Below are 26,307 nucleotides of genomic sequence, written 5' to 3'. Positions count from 1 at the left end.
TCCTTTCTACACAATCCTCAGATGGTCTTCGGTCTTTCCTCATCCTCCTACTTTTGGTCCATCCTGTGGGCACTTATCTTTCTCCCTCTAACAAATCGACTTTGTCTTTACACTTAAAAGGGTGTGTTTTCACACATAAAATTCATCTCACTTTGATTTCATTATTTCTCACCTACTTGAATGTGTCCTTTTCCCCCTTTCCCGTCTTCTTCCCCGTCCTTGCCTCCACAACACACCCCCCCCCCCCCGCCCCGGCCCCCACCTGCCGCTTCCTCAGTCAGTCCTGGCCTGAGCAGAATCTGGACGGGGGCATCTCCGAGTCCTCACTCACCGGCATAGGCACCCTTGTGCGGGTCACTCTCCTTAGCCTCCTGTGGGGCCCCAACCTGGGGTTCTTCCTCTTGTTTGATCCAAGACAGAATATCTGATGTTGAAATGCCAGGCTCTATTTGTGGGGAAAAGAGAATGGCCTTCAGGGCTTGACTCCAAAAGTGAAAATGATCGGGTTGGCTTGCTGAACACTATGTTTTGCCCAAATATTTATCTCCAACTGGAAAACCAAAACTAAACCAGCCTTTGAAAAAAAGGCATACATCTAGAGAACCATATTTATGTATTTTTACATGGTATACTGAAACCTGACTATTTTGTTTTTTTATTTATTTAGTAAACTTTCACTCGTGGCCCCAAGATCAAGAGTCAAATGCTCTGTCGACTGACCCAGCCAAGCATCCCTTGATTCACTATTTTCATTTTTTTTCAATACAGTATGAGTGCCCTAGGCACACCCACATTTCTAGAATACTTTTTAAGTTTATTTATTTTGAGAGAGAGGGCAAGTGAGGAGGGGGGGGGGGGAGAGGGGGAGAGAGAGAGAGAGAGAGAAAGAGAGAGAGAGAGAGAGAGAGAATCCCAAGCATGCTCCACACTGCTAGCAGGGAGCCCGACACAGGGCTAAAACCCACACACTGTGAGATAGTCATGACCTGAGCCAAAACCAAGGTTGCCTGCTTAACCGACTGAGCTACCCAGGTGTCCCTCACTACTTTCATTTTAAAACAAATCAGAGTTTTTACCTTGGAGAGGACACCCTGACATAATCTAGAATCAGTAGTGCTTTCATTTTGTTAGCACTCTTACTTCCAAAATGTTTTCACCTCTCACAGCTTTTTAATGAAATAATAAAGCAGGGAATGTTTTCTCCATTTCGGTAGAGAGGGCCCCCAGAGGTTAAATAAATTGCCAGTAAGGAAATATGTATGGTGAAATGCCATATTAGCAAAGGTCTGCTTTAAAACATAGCAGGAAAAAGGCAGAAGAAACAAGATTGACCAAGTTTTTCTTAGATGTTAATTAAAAAACAAATACATTCCCAGAATTACAAACTTAGGCCTATTTATTTTATTAACGTTTATTTATTTTTGGGACAGAGAGAGACAGAGCATGAACGGGGGAGGGGCAGAGAGAGAGGAAGACACAGAATCGGAAGCAGGCTCCAGGCTCTGAGCCATCAGCCCAGAGCCCGATGCGGGGCTCAAACTCACGGACCTCGAGATCGTGACCTGAGCTGAAGTCGGACGCTTAACCGACTGAGCCACCCAGGCGCCCCAACTTAGGCCTATTTAAACACAGATCTGACTCCTTAGAAACATACTTTTCAGGTTCTCAGTTCTAGGCTCTAAAAGATCATAGTACTTTAAAAATTAAAAAAAAAAATTTTTTTTTAACGTCTCTTTATTTTTGAGAGAGAGAGAGAGAGCAAGCAGGGGAAGGACAGAGAGAGGGAGACACAGACTCTGAAGCTGGCTCCAGGATCTGAGCTCTGAACTGTCAGCACAGAGCCCGATGCAGGGCTTGAACCTACGAACCACGAGATCATGACCTGAGCCAAAGTCAGATGCTTAATCGACTGAGCCACCCAAGCGGCCCTAAAAATATTTTTTTAATGTTTATTTTTGAGAAAGAGAGAGAGTGTGAGCGGGGGAAGGGCAGAGAGAGGGAGACACAAAATTTGAAGCAGGCTCCAGGCACTGAGCTGTCAGTGGAGCCCGATGCAGGGCTTGAACTCACGGACCGCGAGATCATGACCTGAGCTGAAGTTGGATACTTAAACACCTGAGCTACCCAGGTGCCCCAAGATCATATTACTTTTGCCTATTAAATGATACAGCTCATTGTTCCCTGAACCCCCAGGAGAGGGAAGAATAGTATTTCCAAGTCCCTCAGGCCTAGTGGATTCTTCTAGAAAGAAAAAAAGAACAGCCCCCAAACACTTTGCACATAACATGCCTCATTTGGTCAGTACAGAAACAGCTGTGCTTGCTATTTGAGCCAAGGCCTATATGGCCTTTTTTGGCCTAAAAGGACAAGCTGGCAAACTGAGAAGGTACAGAGAGTAAATTCAAACTATACTATTTCTCAAAAAAGCCTTGTAGGTAAGTTCTGGTTTTATTTGTAGCAAATGAGAACTCACTGTTCTGCCCAGTGCCTTTAAAATCAGTTAGAGTCCACTGAAATTTGGTGTGCCTAAAGCAGAAATATGAGGTGGACAAGACTAAGGCCCCAAAGACTCTCAGGTTATGCAGAAAGACCAGGAAAATACAGGTTCTAGTGCGCACAGCAGGTTGCCTTTCCAACTTCCTGCTTTAAACTACAGGCTGAAATGTACTAAACATAGTCTATCTAACCAGATCTTTTTTTCTTCCAGATTTTATACCCACACACATATATGGAAAAGAGCAGGAGGGGACAGACTAGGTGTAACGAAGAGGGTCTTTTTACAGACATCCAGAGGATGAACTATTCATCAAAACTATGAGACTTTTGGGGCGCCTGGGTGGCTTGGTCGGTTGAGCGTCCGACTTCGGCTCAGGTCATGATCTCACGGTCCGTGAGTTCGAGCCCCACGTCGGGCTCTGTGCTGACAGCTCAGAGCCTGGAGCCTGCTTCAGATTCTGTGTCTCCCTCTCTCTCTGACCCTCCCCCGTTCATGCTCTGTCTCTCTCTGTCTCAAAAATAAATAAATGTTAAAAAACGATGAGACTTTTAAAACAGTGCTTTAGAAACCTCTACATGTGATTCAAGTGGTTTTGACTTTTTTTTTTGCGGGGGGGGGTGTGTGTGTGTGTAATATATTTGATGAGTTTCAATCCATTGCTCAAATTGTGCCTTCTTTGGCCAGTGGGAGCCTCTTCAGAGCGGCTCCATGTCTTTTCATATCATCAGACATCTAGTTTCTTCCATTTCTGGCATGACAGACTATCCCAGGTTCATCCTGGACATTTCCTGTTCCACGCACACAATCACTGATCTGAGAAACAGAATTTAGAGACCGCAATCTGGATGATGAGGATGCCAACAGTTAACAGGTTGTTGTTACTTCTCTTTTCAATGGACACAGCTATTGAAATACATACCTTTTAGAAAAAATGTCATGAGTTTACATTCATATTCATGATTCATATATAAGATTACACGGCTTTCATTAAATCCTTTCATTTTATACTTGTATCTTCTCTCCCTTACCTTGAAAATTTTGGTTCCTAATGACATTAATATAATCTTTGCTTTATCTGAAGACGTGTGTCAAAATAATAGCAATGTTATAAACAAAAATATGAACTAGATTTGAGATTATTTTGTGACTCTTTTATATATCCTCTAGGGATATATAGTTAAAATATTACGTTTTACTTATTAAAAAACTTTTTTTTAATGTTTATTTATTTTTGAGAGATAGAGACAGCACATGAGTGAGGGATGGGCAGAGACAGAGGGAAACAGAATCCGAAGCAGGCTCCAGGCTCTGAGCTGTCAGCACAGAGCCCAATGCAGGGCTCAAACCCACGAAACACCAGATCATGACCTGAGCCGAAGTCGTATGCTTAACCAACTGAGCCACCCAGGCACCTCAAATATTATGTTTTAAAGCCATTTGAAAGAAATCTATTTTATGTATTTATGTCACACATGAATTATATAGTTTAATTATTTCAGCCTATGCTTGATTTTTAAATTCTAATTGTTTTTTTTAATTATATAAAATAATTACAAGGTAGTGCGCTTGGGTGGCTCAGTCAGTTAAGCGTCCGACTTCGGCTCCGGTCATGATCTCACAGTGTGTGAGTTTGAGCCCCGCGTCAGACTCTGTGCCGACAGCTCAAGAGCCTGGAGCCTGCTTTCAATTCGGTATCTCTCTCTCTCTCTGCCCCTCCCCTGCTCACGCTCTCTCTCTCAAAAATAAAGATAAAACATAAATTAATGTACAGAGATCTTTCTCATTCCTTTCTAGAGCTGTACTAGGTAGCTATACCATTGTTTATTCAAGAGTCCCCTACTGATGGGCATTTGGATTCTGTCCAATCTTTTGTCAGCAGCTAACCATAAAAGTTATGGAAGGGTAAAAAAACCCAGTTCTCCACTTTATTAAAACCCACTGGCGCCTGGGTGGCTCAGTCGGTTAAGCGTCCGACTTCGGCTCAGTCATGATCTCACAGTCCATGAGTTTGAGCCCCACATCGGGCTCTGTGCTGACAGCTCAGAGCCTGGAGCCTGCTTCAGATTCTGTGTCTCCCTTTCTCTCTGCCCCTCCCCTGCTCATGCTCTGTCTCTGTCTCAAAAATAAATAAAAACATTAAAAAAAAAAAAACCCACTGGCTAAGTATATCTTCACTGAACTTGGGAAATCGTAGGAAGCCAACCTTTCCTGTGGAATAATGATGCTAAAAGTTCCTGTGGTCATTTAGCTAGATCAGTACAAATAACGACATACTGATTTTGTTAAATAATTCGGTCTCGGCACTCCAGTCACAGAATGCAAAGAATACTGTGGTATGTCCTATGCTGGAGTGGGAGTGGTGGGAGTGTAGCCGGAGAACCTTTTGGACCCGAAATGAAAGGAGCAGAACGTGAATACTGTGATGGCCTGAGACAGAAACCTGCATGGTGACAGTATGGCAGCTGCCGGCCGGGCCACCACAACTTTCAGAGCACATTCCTCACAGGCCTGCGGAGTCCCAACGGTGGATACTTACAGAAACATAAAATGAAAGTCAAATCGTAGGTTTGTGCAAGCAGCAGGCTTTGGAAAAGCCAGAGAATAGAGAAAACCTGAATAGCAATGAGGAGGAAGTCAAAAAATGCTGAGGTTCTAGGTCTGAGAGGCAGTTAAAAATAGAAAAGCTGATCACAAGAAAATATAAAAATTTAATGTCTACACCAGTTAAATATTATTTTAACTATGAGGAAATTGGAGTGTGAGTGTGTGAGTGTGTGAGTGTGTGTGTGTGTGTGTGTGTGTGTGTGAAACAGGTAAGGGCCCATGCCGTCTGAAAAGGAGCTGGAACCTTGAGGTTTTGGGATATATACAAAGGTGTTATAAACTGAGTTACAAATGGTACAGAGATCTGACTTTTTAAACAGACAATGAACAATACTTGATACATGAAACAACCATTGGTAAAAATACAAAAATTTTCTTTTAAAACTTTTTGTGAGGGGCGCCTGGATGGCTCAGTCGGTTAAGCGTCCAACTTCGGCTCAGGTCACCATCTCGCAGCTTGTGAGTTCGCGCCCTGTGTCAGGCTCTGTGCTGACAGCTGGGAGCTGGGAGCTGGGAGCCTGGAGCCTGCTTCGGATTCTGTGTCTCCTTCTCTCTCTGCCCCTTCCCCTTTTGCACTCCATCATCTCTCTCTCAAAAATAAATAAACATTAAAAAATTTTTTAAAACTTTTTGTGAAACAGGTGTGGAATGGAAACGTTGCCAGGTGAAGGTGTTAAGTATTTGTGTGAGTTAAAACCTCAGAGTTTTATCATTCCCAGGATGATTCTTGTTTTTAAACAGGATAAAGCAAAATCTAAGGGGTATCATACTGGGATGTGCTTTAATCACTGAGTTTGTATAGGAAACGATGGCCTCACTGGACTAGGGTCAACAGGCATCATCAACAGGGGCTAATGGCAATGCACCTGAAACCATGACCAAGGAGATCTCCCCAGAAGTGTAAGACTTAAAAACGAATTTGTTTTACTTTTGGGTCATTTTAGAATCATTGCTTGAGTTCATGGCTTCTGAACTAGAAGAAGGACAAAGATAATGGACTTTCAGTAATTATTCCATTGGAACTTCTTGGGTAGTTTTTCTCCAAAGAATTGCAAAAACTTGGGAGTTCAATATTCAAACCGTTAGGGACTAAATAATGGCCATGCCCCGCCCCCCCCACAGCTGATCTGCACTTGGCCCTAATAATAGAGTTAAAGAAGAACTTCAGAAAATCTCAAGATTATATTTTTCTGTATTCTCCCATTCACCACTCTTCTCTACTAAGTGTATGGAATTTTATCCAACACATCAATAGGTATCCATGACCATTCCCTAGGGAGGTATAACAATTTCTCTTTCCTTTCATCGGATTCAGATGATGGTGATAGGGACAGCATGTAACATTAATTCCAAGATATTTGGCCATAAAAAGGAAGGGGACTCGCATGGTACCATTACTATCCTCAAATCCATTCTAGCTACATATTTTTATTATAACGCACAGTTCTTTCTAAAGCTCTAAAATGTAATACAATAATACATTATGGGCTTTATTTTATGAGAAATATGGATAAAATCCAAATTATTTCAGAAGATTAAGGTTTCTAGGAGTCCATCAATTATTCCAATATAAATACACTGACAATAATAAATTATACAATGTGTTAAAATTGATTTAGAAAATTTGTTTAGGGGTGCCTGGGTGGCTCAGATGGTTAAGCATCTGACTTCGGCTCAGGTCATGATCTCACAGTTCATGAGTTAGAGCCCTGCGTTGGGTTCTGTGCTGACAGCTCGGAGCCTGTAGCCTGCTTTGGATTCTGTGTCTCCCTCTCTCTCTGCTCCTCCCTCATTCATGCTCTCTCTCTGTCTCTCAAAAAATAAGTAAAAGTTTTAAAAAGTTTATTTTTCAGAAAGAGAGAGACAGAGTGCAAGCGGGGGGAGGGGGGAGGGGCAGAGAGAGAAAGAGAGTGAGAGAGAAAGAGGGAGACAGAACCCGATGCAGGGCTCGAACTCACAAACTTTGAGATCAAACTGTGGCAAAGTTGGATGCTTAACCAACTGAGCCACCCAGGCACACCTAAAATTGATTTTTAAAAATATGATGTTGCTTTATGGAAGAAAAGCTGCTTGCACAAAAGTAAAAAAGCAAACAAACAAAACAAAAATGATTAGTGTTTCCATTAGAACAAGATGAAAATAGGATTTAAATGGTTAGAACTCTAAGGGAAGAGGGGTGCCTGGCTGGCTTACTCTGTAGAGTATGCAACTCTTGATCTCAGGGTCATGAGACCAAAGGATTGTGAGTTCAAGCCCCATGTTGGGTGTAGAGATTACTTTAAAACAACAACAACAACAAAACCTAAATGGAGAATAATCTATCAAAAAGATATTTTATTGGGGCGCCTGGGTGGCGCAGTCGGTTAAGCGTCCGACTTCAGCCAGGTCACGATCTCGCGGTCCGTGAGTTCGAGCCCCGCGTCGGGCTCTGGGCTGATGGCTCAGAGCCTGGAGCCTGTTTCCGATTCTGTGTCTCCCTCTCTCTCTGCCCCTCCCCCGTTCATGCTCTGTCTCTCTGTCCCAAAAATAAATAAACGTTGAAAAAAAAAAAAAAAAAAGATATTTTATTAGTTATGTCACTAAAGTGGCCTAGAATGAGTACCTCTGCCTAGTATTTGTATGCACCCTAAAAACCAGTTTATTCTCCACTGAAAGGAATTGGGATTTTGTGTGTGTGTTAGGAGCAGAGAACTCTGCTGGGCCTGTGTTAAGGCAACAGCCTGAGCCTGGCTGTCATCAGAAACGCCTGTTGCAAGGTTTACGTCCCTACACCAATTGGAAACTTCCCCCAAATGTTAGGAGGGCTTCGCCTGGCCTAGTTGTTTGTGCAGTGGAGGTTATGCTGAACGTTTCTTTTCCTTCTGGGAGTCCAGAACTTTGGAATATGCTAAGCAGAGGATGCCTATGTGACCAGCTCGTAGTGAAACCCTTGAATGCTAAGTCTCTAAGTTTCTTTGGGAGACAACATGCTGTGCATGTTGTTACAAGTCCCTGCTGGAGGAACCGCATGTGTCCTGTGAGACTCTACTGAGAGAGGACTCTGGAAGGTTCCCCTGGTTCCCTCCAGACTTTGCCCTGGGCACCCTTTATCTTTGCTGGCTTTGCTCTGTATCCTTTTGCTGTAATAAACCTCAGCCCTAAGCATGACATTATGCTGAATCCTGCGTGTCCTCCTAGTGAAGGACCGAACCTGGGGGTGGCCTTGGGGACCCCCCAGAATAGACTGGAGCATATTTTTTTTTTAAGAACACAAGTACTGAGGCAGTACTGGAAAGACACAGGAAACCATTTAAAAATCATCTCACTTGCCAAGTTGACAATTTCAGCAACCAAAAGAAAATAGGCTTAAATGAATGAAAAGGCATGAATATATGATTAAATCTATAAGCAGGGAAATATAAAGGATTCTAAAGTAGAGACACATCTGAGGGGGTTTTAAAAATGCTATATACTGATCTGCCCAAATAATATGAAGCCTGTCCTCAAGTTCTAGTAAGTACCTAGGTTGATAATCACCAATGTAAGCTAAAACTGTACGGAATCAAACCAGAGCATTAAAGAAATTCAATGCTTACACTGTTTGTTAATTTTCCGTAAACATGTATTAATACATTTGGTTGACCACCCACAAATGGAGCCTTAAAAACCATGATAAGGGGCGCCTGGGTGGCTCAGTTGGTTAAGCATCCGACTTCAGCTCAGGTCATGATCTCATGGTTCGTGAGTTTGAGCCTCGCGTCGGGCTCTGTACTGACAGCTCGGAGCCTGGAGCCCGCTTCGGATTCTGTGTCTCCCTCTTTCTGATCCTTCCCTACTTGCGCTCCCTCTCTCTCAAAAATAAACAAACTTTAAAAAAAAAAAAAAAGCCATGGTAAAAATAGACAAAATGGCAACTAAATGAAATTTTCATATATTATTATAAAACCAAATTATTTACACCTTTTCCATTCATCCTCAAAAATAAGATGACACACTGATTTATACTGGTTGAAAACTATGTTAGATAGCCAATAACATCAACTACGGCATAATTTCCAATAATTTCTGTAATCGAGTCACCCATCTTTGTGATATGATTTTAGATTCATTACTTAGATCCATGATATAAAGGTTTATCAAATTCAACCTGTTTGATTGCTTAATACCACCACCCACAGAGACTGTAGAATAACATAATGTGTGGCAGATATATACATTCTTCAAAATTCAGAGACTGTTGGGGTGCATGGGTGGCTCAGTCAGTTAAATGTCCAACTCTTGATTTCAGATCAGGTCATGATCTCAGTTTGGGAGGTAAAGCCCCAAGCTGGGCTCAGTGCTGACAGCGTGGAGCCTGCCTGGGATTCTCTCTCCCTCTCTCTCTCTCTGCCCCTTCGCCTGTTCACATACTCTCTCAAAATAAAGAAACAGACATTTAAAAATAAAAAACTCAGGGCGCCTGGGTGGCTCAGTCGGTTAAGTGTCCAACTCTTGGTTTCAGCTGAGGTCATGATCTCGTGGTTCGTGGGTTCAAGCACCGTGTTGGGCTCTGAACTGTCAGTGCGGAGCCTGCTTAAGAGTCTATCTTTCTCTTTCTCTGCCCCTCCCCTGCTCTTCTTCGTACTCTCTCTCTCTCAAAATAAATAAATAAACTTAAAAAAATATATTGAACTCTAGGCTAATGATATTCATACTGAACTACATATGGGGATTTTTTTTTTTTTTTTTTTAAGAAGGAGAGAGAGAGAACTCAAGCAGGGGAGAGGGGCAGAGGGAGGAAGGAAGAAAAGGAGGACAGGGAGGGAGGGAGGGGGGAGAGAGGGAGAGAATGAATGAATCTTAAGCAGGCTCCACACTGAGTGTGGGGTCAATCCCACAACCCTGGGATCATGATCTGAGCCGCAATCAAATGTTGGGCGCCAAGCCAACTGAGATGGCCCAGGCGCCCCTCTGGGGAAATGTACTGATGTGTGTATTGAACTGGAAATACACTGAAAATAGGATGGATTGATAGGGATGCAGAGATGGATAAATACGTGTAAACTGTTAGTGACAGAATCTAGGTGGTAGGTATCTAGGTGTTCACTGTAAAATTATTTCAACTTTTCTATTTAGAAGTTTTCATAAGGAAACGTTAGAAAAAAAATAGTGCCCGGGAGAGGGGGTGGGTTCCAAGAAAAGTTCATCTAATAGAGTGGTCTGAAGGATGAACTTTCTGTGAGCTTTCTGTCCAACAAAGAACGAAATGGTGAGCTTTTTCTGACCGCAGAGGTGGGACTTGAGACAAACACTACAACTGTACGTGGCTGAGCAGTCTTTGCACACGACAGCAGGCAGCTGCCAACCAAATAAAGTAGGGATGGCTCATTAATGACAGCTGGCTCCCAAACCAGGTGAAGTTTGCCCAGGTGGCCATCATTGGGCTCCGCCCGTTAAGTGCATCTCCGAGGGACCCTGCGGACGCCCACCGCCCCCATCATTTCTGACCCGCCCAGTGTATATTCACTGAAGCCACTTCCCTCCAGGAAAGCATTACCGCTTCCCCTGCCATCTAAGGATGTTAATTTTACCAGATAATTAGGTGTGGGAACCAGTCACGGAACACCATGAACAGCCCTCAGAGGTGCGGTAGTCGTGGGGACAGGCCATGGACCGGCCATCTCTAATACTCCCTCCTATTTAAGTGTCTGAGGGTCAGGCATTACTCACAGTCTAGCTGATTGAGACGGGAGAGGCTCTAGAAGCCCCATCGTCTCTGACCAGGAAGGGGAGACAAGGAGGGGATCATCTCCTCTCCTACTTACCTTCACTGGGGTCTGTGGGAATCTCACTCTCCTCTGGCCCTGCCTGCTCCTCTGTGTTATGCTCTCCTTCCGGCTGAATCTGAGATAACACATCAGGTTGATTCATGGCATAATCTAGGAGAGGAAGAAGGGAAAGGAGGTATGACGAAGAGCTCAATGAGGATGACAACTTATCGCCATTAAAGCTGAATTGTAGGCTCTGAGGTCCACAGTCCCAGGGAACTTGTTTCAGATTCTAGAGCGCTCCTCCCCTTCCGTTCCCCTCCTGTACGGATGACATCTCTTGGGAACGCACACAGAGGAGAGGTGATGGGAAAGGCATGCGTGCCGCTTTAGCACTGCCCACCTGCTACTTTCACTGAGGAAGAGGGACAGTTGCCTCAAGGGGGAGAACAAGGCCCTTTCAAAGTGAGGAACACCTATGGAAACCACTGCAACTGGGAGACCCCTAACCCTGAGCTTCATTCTCCATCCGATGAACTGGCAGGAGAGATGATGATTTCCTACTTGGGAAGGGTGAACTGGAAATCTCTCGCTTGCACCTAGAATCTGAAGTGTGTGGGGACAGAGGGAAAATGGGGACCGCTGGAGGGAAAGGGACTGCTCTAAGCCCCCGTGGGGCTGGGGTCCCCTCATTCAAAAGGCGCCAACTTAGCCTCACCCATGGAGATAAGAGACTCGTAGTTGCCCTTCATGATATTCTTGTAAAGCTCTTTTTGCCATTCTTCTAATTTTTCCCACTCTGGAGTGGAAAAGTAGATGGAGATATCATCAAATGTCACAGGCACCTGAAATTATAATCATATTGGAGTTAGTCCCTCCCACTGCAATTCAGTCATTTAGCCAATCTTACTAAGTGCCTACTTGTCACACACAGACTGTGTGGGATGCAGGAGGGATACAGGAAAAACAGGGCACAGACCCGACCTCTAGGAGTTGAAGATGTTTTCAAGGAGAAAGGCAATAAACTTTAGAGCGACGAGTTTTGGGAGGTTGGAGCACATGACTTGTAAACAGTCCCTCACGGAGAGAGGCGCAGATGCAAAGCAGTATATAATTCACACAATACAACATGTTCTGAATACCCACCACGTACAAGCTTTATCCTAAGTGCCAAGATTACAAAAATACAGTTTCTGCCCAAAATAAGCATATGGTCACATTCAAATTGAAGACATGGGCCAGAAATTTTGGATATCGAGCTATAATAGGGCTGGAATGAGTCCAGAAGAGATGGGGCTCTGGTGGGTTATTAACAGGCCTAATGGGAACAGGAAAAACATGTAAGCATGGAAAACTGGAATTTACTTTCAGACGACAATGATGAAGCCTGCCGAGTTGGGAGCTCGGGCTTCATGTAGGGAATGGTCATACGCAGAACAGAATCCCCCCACCCTCTGGCAACGTTTCGTCCAAAGCTAGGCACTTTTCCCTAGGTAAAAACTGGAAGGTTCTTCTGTAATGAAGTATAAGAGTTGCCTGGGGAATTTAAGGTACCTAGTACGGGCACTATCGCCTCATTCTGGCATCTAGCTGATCATAAGGCTAGCTCACCCTCCTGTCACCGGACAGCTTCCTGTAGTTAAATTCTGAAATACAAGCTAAGCACTAAGTGTCAATGCCCAGTTAGCAAAGTCGGCCACTTGAACAAGAAAGACTAAAATAAGGGAGGAAAATGTGGAAGGAAACAAATACCCAGGCAACAGAATTTAAAAAACAAAAACAAACCACCACCACCTCCTAACTAGTATTCCCACAAAGATTTGAGAGATATTACACCACCCATAAAATAAAAACAGGATACTATGGAAAAAGGAATATCAGAGAAGAAGAAACATTTCTGGTATCTACTATACACACACACACACACACATTTTTTTCCCAAAATTAAAAAATTCAATGAAAACCATACATATTTATTTTCGTAAACTTAACATACTCATTAAGGGTCAAAGGTCTATGCAATACTATGAGGCAACTGGGTTTATTTTCTAATTGCTTCATTTTCCAACTAGAAATTTTGTTCTTTAGGGGCTAGAACTTTAAATTACTTACTTTACACTTGCTCAGCACCTAAAGCCAGGGTGAGGGCAAGTGTAGATGACATAATTGTATCTAATGTCACTACACAAAAGATTTCTGATACCTTACAACAAAAACACATGACAAAATAATGATTAAAAAAAAAGGATCAGGATGGGATTCTGGTTCAAGGCTATGAACTAAACACATATGTATCTTCCTTCCCTCCCTGAGTTCTACTGAAATGACAGTAAATAAGATCAGCAGGGACTAAATCTTTTTTTCTTTTAATGTTTTTTTATTTTTGAGGAGGGGAGGGGCAGAGAGAGAGGGAGACAGAGAATCCAAAGCAGGCTCCTCACTGGGAGTGCAGAGCCCAATGCAGGGCTTGATCTCATGAACCACGAGATCATGACCTAAGCCGAAGTCAAACACTTAACTGAGCCACCTAGACGCCCCATAAATCTAAAGCAGTGCCAAGAATAAGGAGAAGCCATCACTAGACCAGAGTTTTTGATGAGTTTCGCACCGAGACCCAAACGATGGGCACGCGCTGGGGTCCAGGGTGTGGGAGGAAGCCGCAGCTCCGCTACTCCGCGAAGGACAGACTGCAGTTGAAGAATCCAGAGAATTCCAAGCTCAAAGCCGGCAGAGACAATGAATGAGTGGGAAGAAAAGTGATTATGGGTTGGAGTTTGAAGGTCTATCTTGGGACTAGCAGGGACCCCTTCACTGCCCTGGCAGAGGGAGGAAGCGGCAGCGTTTACCCCAGAGCTGAAACGGCAGACATCACCTCTAAGGACATCTAACAGCCCAGCCTGCCTGGAGACAGCATGCACTTCCAGGGGGCATGTGATGACACAGAGTACCGCTTCCCTCCTGGTCTCTGGGTGGTCCCTGCACCCCCTACTTGCTCCTCACCAGGGCACCTCAAAGCAAAGCCCAACTATGTCTAGCATCAACGGAGGCAGCTCTCTGCTGTAAAGGAAAGATCTTTTGGTTAAACAGACTCACACGGTGGCCGAGGAGACATGCCAGCTTCCTGTCATTAACCTATTAATCAGTTGAGCCTGTCACTTATGGATACACAACCTAGGTTTACTCAATATTAAAAAAAAATGATGCTGTGAGGATACACAAACACTACAAATGATCCTAGAAGAAAAAACAGTGAATAGGGGCATCTGGGTGGCTCTGTCGGTTAAGCATCCGACTTCGGCTCACATCATGATCTCACAGTCCGTGAGTTTGAGCCCCGCGTCGGGCTCTGTGCTGACAGCTCAGAGCCTGGAGCCTGCTTCACACTGTGTCTCCCTCTCTCTGACCCTCTCCCATTCATTCTCTGTCTTTCTCTGTCTCAAAAATAAACAAACATGAAAAAACAAAAACAAAAACAAAAAAACAATGAACAAATCAAACAAGCCTCTAATACATATTCCCAGAGACATTTGAATATCACATCCATTTAAATAAATTCAGGTTGCTTCAAAAAAAGGAGATAGAAATAACTATTCTTGAAAATTAAATATGTAATTTTTTTTTAATGTTTATTTATTTTTGAGAGAGAGAGACAGAACATGAGTGGGGGAGGAGCAGAGAGAGAGAGGGAGACACAGAATCCAAAGCAGGGTCCAGGCTCCAAGCTGTCAGCACAGAGCCTGACACGGGACTCGAACCCACGAACCATGAAATCATGACCTGTGCTGAAGCAGGTCACTCAACCAACGGAGCCACACCCAGACGCCCCTAAATATGTAATTTTTAAAATAAAAATGAGAAAGTCTGGAAGGGAAGGTGATGAAACTCTAAAAAGGTGAACAAGGGGCTCCTGGGTGGCTCAGTCAGTTAAGCATCTGACTCTTGATTTCAGCTCAGGTCAGGATCTCATGGATCGTGGGTTTGATCCCAGTATCAGGTTCTGCACTGACAGTGCGGAGCCTGCTTGGGATTCTCTCTCTCCCCCTCCCCCCACTTGCACATGAGTGCGCTCTCTAAATAAATAAATAAATATGGGGCGCCTGGGTGGCTCAGTCAGTTGGGCGTCCGATTTCAGCTCAGGGCATGATCTTGCAGTTTGTGAGTTCGAGCCCTGTGTCAGGCTCTGTGCTGACAGCTCAGAGCCTGGAGCCTGTTTCAGATTCTGTGTCTCCTCTTCTCTCTGCCCCTCCCGTGCTTGTGCTCTGTCTCTGTCTCTCAATAACAAATAAATGTTAAACTTTTTTTTTTTAATAAATAAACAAACTTTAAAAAAAAATTTTAAAGGTGAGGGGCACCTGGGTGACTCAGTCGGTTGGGCGACCGGCTTCAGCGCAGGTCACAATCTCATGACTCGTGCCTTTAAGCCCCGCGTCGGGTTCTGTGCTGACAGCTCAGAGCCTGGAGCTTGCTTCAGATTCTGTGTCTCACTCTCTCCCTGCCTCTCCCCCACTCATGCTCTCTCTCTGTCTCAAAGGTAAATAAACATAGGTGAATAGGGGGTGCTTGGGTGGCTCAGTCGCTTAAGTGTCTGATTTCAGCTCGGGTCATGATCTGACAGTTCATGAGTTTGAGCCCTGTCGGGCTCTGTGCTGACAGCTCAGAACCTGGAGCCTGCTTCAGATTCTGTGACTCCCTCTTTCCCTGCCCCTTCCCTGCTCACGCCCTTTCTCTCTCTCAAAAATAAACATAAAAAAATTCTTTTGAAATAAAAAAAAGAAAAAGGTGAATAATAGGAAGGGAAAGTTAGAGACAAAGATCACAACCCACTATGAGTCAGATGGTAGTTCCAGATAATACAGGAGAAATGGGGATGAAATATTCTAAAAATAGGATTATGGAAGAAAAGTTTCCAGAGCCGAACAAGACACCCATCTTCCGAATGAAAGATAACACCAAGTGTGTGACACAAATGTTAAAAGACCTACACGAAGACACACCCTCAACACGTTTTAGAAAAACAAGTACAAAAAAAAAAAACACCAAGTACAAATGGGAAGATTCTAGAGAACAGATTTCTTGTAAACGGATTTGGTGTTCATTTGGAATTAATGCTGAAATATTAATTTGGAATTGATTTGGTATTAAGGTTTATCATCAATGGCATTCGATGTTATGAGACAAAGGACCGATGCCTTTAAAATTCTGAGAGAAGTGGAGTATTCAGCCTTAAAAAGGAAATGCTGATACAACATGGGTGAACCTGGAAGATATTGTGCTGAGTGAAATAAGCCAGTCACGGAAGGACAAATAGTGTATGATCTCATTTATATGAGGGACTCAGAAGAGTCAAATTCACAGAGACAGAAAGCAGAATGGTGGGCGCCAGGGGCCGGGGCGGAGGGGCTGGGGGATTAGCGTTTAATGGAGACAGAGTTTCAGTTTGGGAAGTTCTGGAGATGGATGGTGTTGGTAGTTGCACAGTGATGTGAATGTACTGAGTACCACTAAACTGGGCATTTAAACGTGGCGAAAATGGTACATTTTAGGTTGTGCACATTTTACCACAGTTTAAAATTGAAAGTAAGAAGAAAACTGAGGGAAGATTATTCTGAACTTGGCACTCAGAAGTAAGGACAGGGTCACCTGGCGGCGGGGGTGGGGGGGAGGGGTTCAGTCAGTAAGTGTCCGACTCTTGATTTTGGCTCTGGTCATGATCTCATGGTTCATGAGTTTGAGCCCTGAGTCAGGCTCTGTGCTGACAGCGAGAAGACTGCTTGGGATTCTCTCTCCTTCTGCCCTTCCCCAGCTCGCTCGCTCGCTCGCTCTCTCTCTCTCTCAAAAAGAAATAAACAAACATAAAAAAAAAAATAAAGACAGAATAAGAAGAGTATTTTCAACAAAGCAAAGATGCAAATTTTGCTTCCCATATTTAAAGCTAATAAATCTCTAATATGTTCTAACTTCATGAAGATATCTTAAAGAAATATCACATTGCCTTCTATACGATTTTGGAGTTTAAGATGGAGAGTTTAAACGTTATCCATTTATCTAGGTAAGACAATGGGTACACACTTTAACTTACCTTTTCTACTAATCTTATGGCAATACTAAGTATAAATTATCCCAAAGAACTCCTGGAGGGGCTCCAGACACACAAGTAAAACACACTGGGGAAGGTTCTCTATCAGATGCTGACTCTGATATCCCTCCCTGCAAACCTGGAAAGAGGCATCGGTCATCATTCTCTCCCTTTTCTCCCTTCCCACTCACTCTTCAACCTGCCCTTCCCAGACTTCTAGGCCCCGCGTCTTAGCAAGGTCTCCGGCAAGGTCTGTGTTGCCAAATCATCCTCTGTCTGCATCTTTCTAGATCTCTCAGTGACATGCAATCCAAATGACAGCTTTCTCCTTGAATGCTTTTCCTCCTCATCCTGTGATGCCACATACACTCCTATCTTGTTTCCATCTCGCTGGCCACTCCTTTTGGTCTCCTTTGCCAGCTCTGCCTGCCCCTGGAGCATGGTCCTTGGACTCTTCTCCCTGCTTCGCCATGCTTTCTCCTGAGGCAATCACCTCCAGTCTCAGGACTTTCAACAGGGTCTGTGCACCCATGACTGCCAAATATTACTCCTCTCTGAGCTGCGGGGACCACTTAACATCTCTCCTGACTGTATCACGGGCACCTCAAACCTAATGCTGCCAAAAGAGAGCTCCTAATTCCTTCCCACTCCTCAAGATAGTCCCCATCTCAGTAAATGTCACCACCATCCATCGGGTTCTTGGAGCCAAAAGCCTAACAGTCAGTAAACCTAAGGTGGTTAAGAGCATATGCTCTGGAGCCAGCTGGGTTGCAATACCACTCTATTACTTATATTTAGTAACTAAATGATCTTGGGCAAGTTAGGGTTCCTATGAAAATAACCAAAGCACTTAGAACAAGTTCTACGTAAATTATCACACACTAAATTTATTTTTTTTATTTTTATTTTTTTAAACTTTTTTTTTTTTAATTTTTTTTTTCAACATTTATTTATTTTGGGGACAGAGAGAGACAGAGCATGAACGGGGGAGGGGCAGAGAGAGAGGGAGACACAGAATCGGAAACAGGCTCCAGGCTCTGAGCCATCAGCCCAGAGCCCGACGCGGGGCTCGAACTCACGGACCGCGAGATCGCGACCTGGCTGAAGTCGGACGCTTAACCGACTGCGCCACCCAGGCGCCCCTATCACACACTAAATTTAAAATTATCGTTGTTCTTCATTACCAAATTCCCATCCGTGACTCCTACCCAGCATCTCCGCCAAAAGTCCGGAATCTGCCCACTATCCGTCTCCACCACGGCTACCCTGACCCAAGCCACTCTCATCCCTCCCACTATTGCAGCTGCCTCTTGTTTTCTCCCTGCTTCTATTCCTACCAACCCGATCCGTCTCCTACGGAGCAGCCAAAGTGATTTGTTCAAAATATCAACCAGATAGAACTCCTCTGTTTAATACCCTCAATTTCTTTCCATTATACCCAAGATAAAACCAATTCCTTACCTTGGTCTCAGACCCCTACATCAGTGATTCACAGCCCCGGTTGCACATTAGACCCCACCACGGAGATGTTAAGATTTGTGTTTTAGCCTCATCCAGGACCCACTAAATCAGAATCTCTAGGTGTGATGCCCACCAAAATGGAAAAAGCCCTCGGGTGATTCCTGTGTACAGTCAGTGCTGAAAAACACTGCCCTAAATAACGTGACCTCATCCATTTCTCTAGGCACAGGCCTGTTTTCACCGCATACCAGCTAATGGGTTTCCCCTTGCCTTCAGTGTTCCACGTTTGTTTGTCTTCAGGACTTTGCACGGGGCATCGTCACCGCCTAGAAAGTTCTTCCTCAGATCTTCTCACAGCTGCGTCCTTCCTGTCATTCAGTCTCAGACTAAATATTAGCACCTTTATGAGAGCTGCTCTGAAAACCCACCAAAAACTAAATCACCGAATAGCACTTTTTTAATCTACTCACACCTAAATGGATTTATTTTCTTGTCTGTTTATATTTTCTTTCTCCACTAAAATTTAAGCTCCAGGGAAGCTTACATGAATTGTTCAGTGCTGTGCCTCCAGGATATAGATATTCAGTAGACAGTTTGTGCTCAGGAAAACCAGATGCCTCGAGGCTGTGTTCCATAGATTAAGAATGAAGTTTATTTTCTTCTGGTGTATGGGCCACTCCCTGCAGAAGGGCTGGGCCCTAGACCCACAACATACTTCCGTAAAGGGTACTAAAGGGCAGGATCATGCCAATCTTAGGCCTACAGAGAGCCCCAAACCATCTACTTGCCAGCTCTTCCCCCAGACTCCTCTTTTCACCAGAATTACCAACAAATTCATAAGGGCTGATTGAAATGATATTTAATTTAGCTTCCGCACCAAGAACGAAGCAGACAGGTTAACAAAGACAAAAGGGACTCGGAGATAAAGGGCAGGAGAAAGCTGAAGAGAAAAACAAAATCTATCTGCCAGGTAGCCAACTCTGAATTGGAAAGAGGTTTCTAATCTTCAGTCGGACACTTCAATTCAAATCACAGCTAAATTGAACGTGAAATGTTTCCCAAATAGATGAACAAAACCCAACTTAATTGCTCCTTTAGCCTGACAGGCCAACAGGATCCCTTACTCCTAGTCTATGGACTAGTGGTACCACTTTCCACCCAGAAGGGGCGAGGGAATTACCTTTGGGATATCCCCTTTGATCCCCGGCGGCAGTCGCAGGATCCAGAAGTTTCGGTTTCTCAGCAGGTTCTCCAAGTTCTCCAGCCGCCTCTGCAGCAGCCCGTACTCCTGCAGCAGGGTCCCCAGCACGGCCCACTTGCCCTCCAGCTGGTTCCCGAGATCAGCCACTGTCTTTTCACAGCTGGCCAGCTTCTTCTCCGCCGTCCCCGTCCGTCCTTCCAGGTGCAGGAGGCGCCGGCTGTGGACCTCCACCTTTCTCTCAATGGCCTGCACGGCTGCCACCACGGTCCACAGGGAGATGGCTGCCGTCTGCAGGTGGGCCTCGTTTGCTGCCGGGGGCGTGGGAAGAGGAAGGGGCTGCAGGGAGGTAAGGCATTCAGAATCCCATTCAGAAGTCTGTACGCGGTGGAGAGAGGAGACAAGACACTGAGTGTTGGAAGGAACCCTAAGCCAAACTAAAATCAAAGAAGGACTGGTTAGCTGGTTAACCAGCTGTGATTCATCTAAATACAGTTTTAGCACTGCCTGCAAAAGCTTCATCTTTATGGTGCTCGTCAGCAGCAAAAGCCAAGAGGACTGCTTTGGCGGTTCAGGGATAAATGAAGTCAGACAGTGAGGGACACTGGATTCAGAACCAGCCTGGCCTATCCCCTGGGGTGTTACGCTGTAGAGCCAATTGTCCAGAGGCTCGGGTTGCTGCTGCATCCTCTATTTCTGGAAAAGGCCTACGTGCACCAGATCTTTCTAGGTTCCTCTGAACTCACTGCCCTCTGATAAAACCTTTATTGATTTATGCTCCAGCCCTGTCCACCACCCTGCTTACGAACCTCAACCGTACCATTCTGTAATACTTTAAAAAGCTGAGAGTATTGAGCATGGAGAAAACATATTTTCAAATATTTGATGGTTCTAAAATGTTAGGCAGAACAGACTTTTTTCAATTAAAATTTTTTTTAATGTTTTAAATGTTTATTCATTTTTGAGAGAGAGAGAGAGAGAGAGAGAGAGAGAGACAGAGTGCAGGAGGGACGGGGCAGAGAGAGAAGGAGACACAGAATCTGAAGCAGTTCCAAGCTCTGAGCTGTCAGCACAGAGTCCGATGCAGGGCTCGAACCCCCAAACCTGCAAGATCATGACCTGAGCCAAAGTCGGATGCTTAACCGACTGAGCCACCCAGGAGCCCCCTTAATTAAAATTTTTTTTAACGTTTATTTATTTTATTAAAAAAAATTTTTTTGGGGGGGCGCCTGGGTGGCGCAGTCGGTTGAGCGTCCGGCTTCAGCCAGGTCACGATCTTGCGGTCCATGAGTTCGAGCCCCGCGTCAGGCTCTGGGCTGATGGCTCAGAGCCTGGAGCCTGTTTCCAATTCTGTGTCTCCCTCTCTCTCTGCCCCTCCCCCATTCATGCTCTGTCTCTCTCTGTCCCAAAAATAAATAAACGTTAAAAAAAAAAAAATTTAAAAAAAAAATTTTTTTTTAACGTTTATTTTTGAGACAGGGAGAGACAGAGCATGAATGGGGGAGGGTCAGAGAGAGAGGGAGACACAGAATCCAAAACAGGCTGCAGGCTCTGATCTGTCAGCACAGAGCCCGACGCGGGGCTCGAACTCACGGACTGCAAGATCATGACCTGAGCCGAAGTCGGATGCTTAACCGACTGAGCCACCCAGGCGCCCCAACGTTTATTTATTTTTGAGAGAGAGGGTGCATGTGCAAGAGAGCAGGGAGGGGGGGGCAAAGAGAGAGGGGGTCAGAGGATCTGAATCTTCGCTGAGAGCAGAGCAGCAGAGAGCCCAATGTAGGGCTTGAACTCACGAACCGTGAGATCATGACCTGAGCTGAAGTCAGACACTTAACTGACTAAGCCACCCAGGTGCCCCCAGAACATTATCATTTTTTATTTAATGTTTGATATTTTAAATATTATATTGCATTTATTCCAGAGGGCAGAACTAGAACATGGAATTTCCAGGCAGGCAAACTCTGTCCTACATAAATAATTTTTGAAACTAGATCTTTCCAAGAAAATACCAGGCTGCCCCATCACTGAAAATGCTGTGAAATAAAATGTATATTAAAAAAAAGAAATTCCAGGGAACCTAGGTGGGTCAGTCTGTTGAGTGTCCAGCTCTCGCTTTTGTCTCAGGTCATGATCCCAGGGTCATGAGACACAGCCCCCGCTGAGCGTGGAGCCTGCTTAAGATTTTCTCTCTCATCATCCGACTTCAGCTCAGGTCATGATCTTGCGGTTCTTGGGTTCGATCCCTATACCGGGCTCACTGCTGTCAGTGCAGATCCTGCTTCAGATCCTCTGTTCTCCTCTCTGCCCCTCCCCCACTTGCGCTCTATCAAAAATAAATAAAACATTAAAATATTTTCTCTCTCTCTGCCCCTTTCCCCAGCTCATGGTCTCTCTCTCTCTCTCCAAAATTAAAGAAAGAAAGAAAGGAAGGAAGGAAGGAAGGAAGGAAGGAAGGAAGGAAGGAAGGTCCTATAACATAGGGGAGATTGGAGCAGAATGACCTCCACAAAGCCTTGCGACTCTATGAATTTGACAACCCGCTCCCTGGCCACAACCTCCCATCTCTCCAGCTCACCCACCACCTGCTCTGCAATCCCACTAAACCCCTGCCCAAGCCATTTGCTCCTGGCTTCCCAGCCCGTTACAGGCTTTGTTTCCTTCCTCGGTGCATCATTCAACCACCTTCAACCCCTTTCTGTCTTTCTGCCTCACCTGCTCCAGCTCTGAATCAGTCTAACTGTTCCTTCTCTGTTCCTGTAAGCAAGCTGGTAAACCCTACTAAAGGAAGTCACACGACAGGGAAAACTGGTGTCACCCCACACCAGTGGTCTCTAAGCTCAGCAGGAACTCAACATTGTCTGGTGCCCCCTACGCTTTTCTTCCCATTCCATATAGTAGCCACTGCAACCCCCCCACACACACACCCCTTAAACTTTTAGTACAACACTTCTCAAACTAACGTGCCCGAGAATCATCTGCAGATCTCGTTAAAAGGCAGACTTTGACGGTTGAACGTCCAACTCTTGATTTCAGCTCAGGTCATGAGATCGGCCCCGCATCTGGCTCAGCGCTGACAGTGTGGAGCCTGCTTAGGATTCTCTCTCTCCATCTCTCCGCCCCTCCCCCACTCGTGCTTGCTCGCTTGCACACGCGCGCATTCTCTCTCTACAATAAATAAACTAAGAAATAAAAATGCAGACTTTGATTCAGCAGGCCTGGGAGGCAAATTGAGATTCTGCATTTTTACCAAGCTGCCGGGTGATGCTGATGCTGGTGGTGCAGAGAGCACACGTGGGGCAATGAGACCCTTGTCCACTGCAGGCCCCCTCAACCTCAGGGGACAACATGGCCTCCTACTTTGAGAAGAAAGAGTAATTAGCCTGCAACTCTCTCAACTTTCTCCTATTACACTGGCTTCTCACTTCAAACTCATCAGTAGCTTAATCCATGCTTTCTTCCTTCCTTCCCACAGGAAAAGGTTGCACGCATCCTATTTAAAACTAATCTCTCCACTTAGGCTCTGAATGCCAACGCTTTCCACACTTTTAGGGACATTGTTCTTTTCTCTTTTTTATGGTCAGTAGTTCAATGTCTCCTAATTCTTCTCGGTAAAGGCAGACCCGCACCATTCAAAATGGGAGCCACCACCATTCAAAATGGGAACCGCATGTGGCTATTAGCACTTGAAATGTGGGTATTGTGACTGGGACGTGCTGGAAGTTTAAAATACACACCAGATTCTGCAGACTTAGTATGAGGGGGGAAAATGGAAAACTTCATTAGTAAGTTCTTAATATTGGGAGCACCTGGGGTGGCTCAGTGGGTTGAGCATCTGACTCCTGGTTTTGGCTCAGGTGACGATCTGCCTCTGGCTCAGGCTGTGCACTGAGCATGGAGCCTGCTTGGGATTGTCCCTCTACCTCTCTCCCCCTCCCCCGACTAGTGTGTGCTCTAAAATTCTAAAATTCTTTTTTTTTTTTTTTAAGTTTATTTGAGAGACAGTGCACGTGGGGGAGGGGCAGAGGGAGAGAGAAGATCTTAAGCAGGCTCCATGCAGCCAGTGCAGAGCCTGAGTCAGATGGGGGAGGGGGGGGAGGGTTGAACTCACAAAACCAGGCGATCATGACCTGAGCCAAAACCAGCAGTCAGATCCTTAATCGACTGGACCTGCCCCCCACAAAAAACATTCTCAATATTGGTTACACACTGAAATATTCCGTATGCTTTGGATTAAATAAAATATATTAAAATTAAGTTCATCTATTTGCATTTTTTAAATGCCAGTACTAGAAAATTTAAAGGTACATATGTAGTGTCCACTTTATTTCTATTAAATAGGGTTGGCATTGAGGCTTGATCATCTCTACCCTGGTAAAAAAAAAAAAAAAAAAAAAAAGGAAAAAGGAAAACGGATCCAAAGGCAGACACTGCGTTCCTCTCTACCCTACTCCCCACCCCATTGCTACCTGCTCCCTCTTTCCCTCCTCACTTTCCAGGCACTCCATTGCCCATCCTGTTTCCTGACTCACTAAAACGGCTCTCCTTGGGGCGACCACAGGCTTCCTGGCTGACAAAATGCACGGCGTCCGTTTCAGTCCTATGCTACTGGGCCGGTCCCTGCTCCTTCTACGTGGCTCTCGTGCGCAGGGACTACGCTGGTCACCTCCGCGGCCCTAGCAACTGGGAGAGGGCCTGGCTCGCTGCCGGCCTGCGGGAAATAGCCGCGGGACGAATGAACACGTATAAGGCTATCTGGTCCTCGGAACCGCACCAGTCGTTCAGCAGCACAGACGGAGGGCCTAGAGTGGCGCGCGTTGTCATCCACCGGGCGCTGGGGACCCCGGCGCTCACGCAGTCTTTCGTCCCGCCCGGGGGCTACCGTCCGCGCCGCATCCGCGGCCGCGCGCGGCTCCGGCGGACGGCCCCGAACGTGATTCCGTGCGGACGGCTGCCGGAGCCGGAGAACGCCGATGGAAACACCCAACCAAGCTTCCTGCCCGCCGCGCGTCTGGCGGGCAGTGGCGGGGCTGACACCGAGCGGGAGGAGCCCCTCTTCACTCATTCCTCTTTCATTAGCGGAAGACGCGCTCTCGGCTCTAAACGTCCGAATGGGAAGGAGGAGCCCCGGACCTCGCACCCGAGGCGCCGGGACCGCACGATGGGGGAGGGGGCGCCGCCGTCCCGGGCCGGAGTTCGGCGTCGGTGTCCCCACTCGGCGCCTCAGGCCCTTCCCCGCCGGCGGGACCCGGGGAGCGCCCTTGCGCCGGGGCCCCGCGCCTGACAGGCCGGGCGACCCGACCTCCTCCCCTCCCGCGGGTCCGCGGCGCCGAGCCCTAGGCGCCCAGACCGTCCCGGGCTCGCAGCGCTCGGCGCGCGGGCCGCTCTTACCGGAGCCGGGGCCGCCTCGGCCATGGCCCTGCGCTGTCCGGCCCGGGCCGGAGTCGTCGTCGTCGCCGCCGCTGCTGCCGCCGCCGCCGCCGCCGCCGCGCGCGGCCCCACGCAGGCCGGCCCCGGGTCTCTCCGCAGGCGGCGCCCGCCCGGCTCTGCCTTCCCTGCCCGGACTCGCGCGGCTGCTCGGGGCGCCGGGACGCAGCGGAGGCACGGCGGCCGGCCGGTGAAGCTTAGGAGGCGGGCAGGCTCAGCGGCGCTCGGCCCGCAGCGGCCCCTCAGCTGGCGCTTTGTGGCCACCGAGCGCACCCTGGAAACGGCTCCGGCCTAGACGCGCCGCAGGCCCGCGCCGCCCGCCCGCCGCCGCAGCGCGCCCCCTGCCGGCCCCGGCGGCCACTTCCGTCCCGGCGGTGGAGGTGCGGCGCCCGAGGCTTCTGGTTTCCCGCTTACCCCCAGAGGCTGTATCTATCAGAGAGGAGTTTAGGACCCAGCCAACCCAGGGCTCGTTCCCGGGATCGCCTTTCTTCCTGAGGGCCCGGTTAGCGGGCACCGCACGACGGGAGGCGCACCGGCGGGAAGACAGCCCAGTTTGGAAAGGTGGCGATCGGCGGAGTGCGAGAGCCAGACCGGCCGGAGCGAGCCGGTGCGTTACGACGAGTGACCGAGAGGCACAAATCTGCGACGAAGAGACGTCCGTCATTTGCAGACATAGCACTTGTGGCTAACAAGGTGAAGCGGCTTACGTCTCATGTGGCCTGTGTTAGGACCAAAAGTGAAGTCTGCAGTCTCGGATTATTGAGGTTGCGATTTGCTGCGTCTGTGCTGATGAACAGGAGAGAGCCGAGTGTTATTATGGAGGTCGTGGGTGTTACAGTTAAGACAACCACACAATCCTGAGTTTCTAGCACAGCCCTCAGTTCAAACATGCTCGACGTGAATGAAAATCCTCCCGAGCCTGTATTTCAACAAATGAATCAAGTCAATGCCCGTAACGGTCAAAGTAAGGCTAAATCACAAAAGTATGAGAACCATCCTGTTGGGGCACCTGCTCTTGAGCATACAAACTATCTTTAGACTGGAGCTATACCTGAAAATCTATTTTGGTCAAGTGGTGAATGTTTGATAGTTAAAAATTAAAAATTGCTATTCTCTAAATGAGAATGTCGCCATAACAGAGTGAGCTTTTAAAAAAGAAAAAAAATACGAACTTCCCTGGAAACTCAGTTTTTATGGTTTTATCATTAAAAGCGTAGCAGTTAAAATGTTAAAGTTTGGCTTTGTAAGGCAAGAACAGTAACTTCTCAGCCCTGGCGACTGCTGGATGCTTATGGCCAATAAACAGGTTCATTTGCAT

General features: G+C 46.3%; 1 protein-coding gene across 3 annotated transcripts in view; it reads right to left on the bottom strand.

Moving 5' to 3' along the window:
- ZNF398 (zinc finger protein 398) overlaps positions 1-25,886 on the bottom strand; it is a 34,049-nt gene extending 8,163 nt beyond the window's left edge. The window contains exons 1-5 of one of the 3 annotated variants that reach the window (XM_047848557.1): positions 24,954-25,886; positions 19,545-19,940; positions 11,546-11,672; positions 10,885-10,998; positions 332-445 (exon numbers count right to left, since the gene is read on the bottom strand). In XM_047848557.1, the coding sequence (XP_047704513.1) occupies positions 332-445; positions 10,885-10,998; positions 11,546-11,672; positions 19,545-19,940; positions 24,954-24,977 (775 nt within the window). In that variant the 5' untranslated portion in view covers positions 24,978-25,886. Of the gene's footprint in view, positions 1-331; positions 446-10,884; positions 10,999-11,545; positions 11,673-19,544; positions 20,518-24,336; positions 24,921-24,953 lie in introns of those variants that run through there. The other 2 variants (XM_047848548.1, XM_047848543.1) reach the window with 2 other exon arrangements.
- Between the last annotated feature and the right edge of the window lie 421 nt (positions 25,887-26,307).

This window comes from Prionailurus viverrinus, chromosome A2 (assembly GCF_022837055.1).
Source record: "Prionailurus viverrinus isolate Anna chromosome A2, UM_Priviv_1.0, whole genome shotgun sequence".
In the NCBI taxonomy this organism is placed as follows: domain Eukaryota; kingdom Metazoa; phylum Chordata; class Mammalia; order Carnivora; family Felidae; genus Prionailurus; species Prionailurus viverrinus.
Note: the sequence above shows the minus strand (reverse complement) of the source record. Positions and strands in the feature narration are given on the sequence as shown.